Source organism: Homarus americanus, unplaced genomic scaffold (genome assembly GCF_018991925.1).
Source record: "Homarus americanus isolate GMGI-L3 unplaced genomic scaffold, GMGI_Hamer_2.0 scaffold49377, whole genome shotgun sequence".
NCBI classification, from domain to species: Eukaryota; Metazoa; Arthropoda; class Malacostraca; order Decapoda; family Nephropidae; genus Homarus; species Homarus americanus.
In genome coordinates this window covers 1,310-3,139 of record NW_024728759.1, presented here as the reverse complement: position 1 = coordinate 3,139, position 1,830 = coordinate 1,310, and the positions used below count along the sequence as shown (strand labels likewise).

Genomic DNA, 1,830 nt, shown 5'->3' with positions numbered 1-1,830 from the left:
CACTACCACACTATACCTTCACTACCACACTATGCCTTCACTACCACACTATACCTTCACTACCACACTATGCCTTCACTACCACACTATACCTTCACTATCACACTATACCTTCACTACCACACTATACCTTTACTACCACTATAGCTACGCTACCACACTGTGCCCTCACTACCACACAGTACTTTCACGACCACACTATACCTTAACTACCACACTATACCTCCACTTCAACTATATCTACAGTACCACACTTACTTCACTATATTCACTAACACTGCCTTCAGTATATTTTCACCATCACACATGTACACTATACTCTTAGGCTATACAGTATACACACACTATACATTACACCTCATACTACATTATATACCTACACAACACAATACACTACACACAGGACCTCTTACAACATTTTCTTGGACACAGTCTTTAAGAAACTGCCTCCTGGTGGCTACACGTTATGTAGTATTAAAGAAAATGGGTAAAACGAGGAATCTGAGTTCAGCTGTCCCCAACTTCGATATGAAGATCGAGCGGAAAAAGCGGGAAGACAAGCCTCAGCCCAAGCCTCAGCCCAAGTACAAGCCCGAAGACCAACCCAAGCCCCAAACCACTCCTAAAGAGCAGAAAAAGTCGCACAAGGCCCAGCCCAGGGTAGATAAAAGTGCCAAGGGGAAAAATAATGGCAAGGGGTGTTCCAGCTCCAAGGGTGAAAAACGGTCCAAAGACAAAGAGACAAAGAAAAACCACAAGACCCAAAACAAAAACAAGGGCCAGAAAAAACACTGAAGAACCGGACCGGCGGTGGGAAGTGAGTCCCCACAACTCAACTGAGTGAAGAAAAAAAATAATAATAAATAATAAATATAGAAGTTGATTTAGTTTATAATTTAACCTTACCTAACCTACCCCGTGTCTTAAGCTGTGTTGTGGGGTATCTCACCCAAGGTCATGTTTCCGTATGTGTATCATACGTGTGGCAGCGGTGATGGTGCCAACCATACATGTAGTTTGTGACTCCGCTGAGTCAATTTGCGATTCGTCCTGGTGACAGGGAGAACACGTGCGGTAAATGCCTCTGGTAGTCGTGCATACCCAACCATAATGTCCACGTGACACTTTGTTCCCCTTCTTAGCCATTACAGTACTCTTTATTTTTTACATATTAGTGAAATATATATATATATATATATATATATATATATATATATATATATATATATATATATATATATATATATATATATATATATATATATATATATATATATATATATATATATATATATATCTTGATAAAATCACACGGGAGAAGGGAAACAACGGAGCACCTTAGCTTTCGTCTTTATTCATAAGAACATAAGAAAAAGAAAATAAGGAGTCTGCAATAGGCCGGTTGGCCTGTGCATGGCAGCTCCTGTCGAGAGTTACTACCACTCTCTATCATCCATGAATCTATCTAGCCTCCTTTTGAAACTTTCCAGAGTTCCAGCACTTACTACAAAGTTGCTAAGCTTGTTCCACTCGTCCACCACCCTATTTGTGAACCAGTTTTCTTCCTATCTCCCTCCTAAACCTAAACTTATCCAACTTGAATCCGTTGCTCCGAGTCCTATCCTGCTCGGATATTATAAGAACTTTATCTATATCCCCTTTATTGATTCCTTTCACCCACTTAAATACTTCTATCATATCTCCCCGCACTCTTCGTCTTTCTAGGGAATGCAAGTTAAGTTTCTTTAACCTATCCTGATATGGAAGGTTTCTAAGTCCCTGAATCTTTTTGTCATTCTTCGCTGCACCGACTCTAGTGAATTTATATCC

General features: G+C 39.8%; 1 protein-coding gene across 1 annotated transcript; it reads left to right on the top strand.

Annotated features, from left to right (window-relative positions):
• The first annotated feature begins 483 nt into the window (after positions 1-483).
• On the top strand, positions 484-795 carry LOC121866218 (protein TonB-like). Its single transcript, XM_042365824.1, has one exon. The coding sequence runs from the start codon at positions 484-486 to the stop codon at positions 793-795; it is 312 nt and encodes a 103-aa protein (XP_042221758.1).
• Positions 796-1,830: the final 1,035 nt, after the last annotated feature.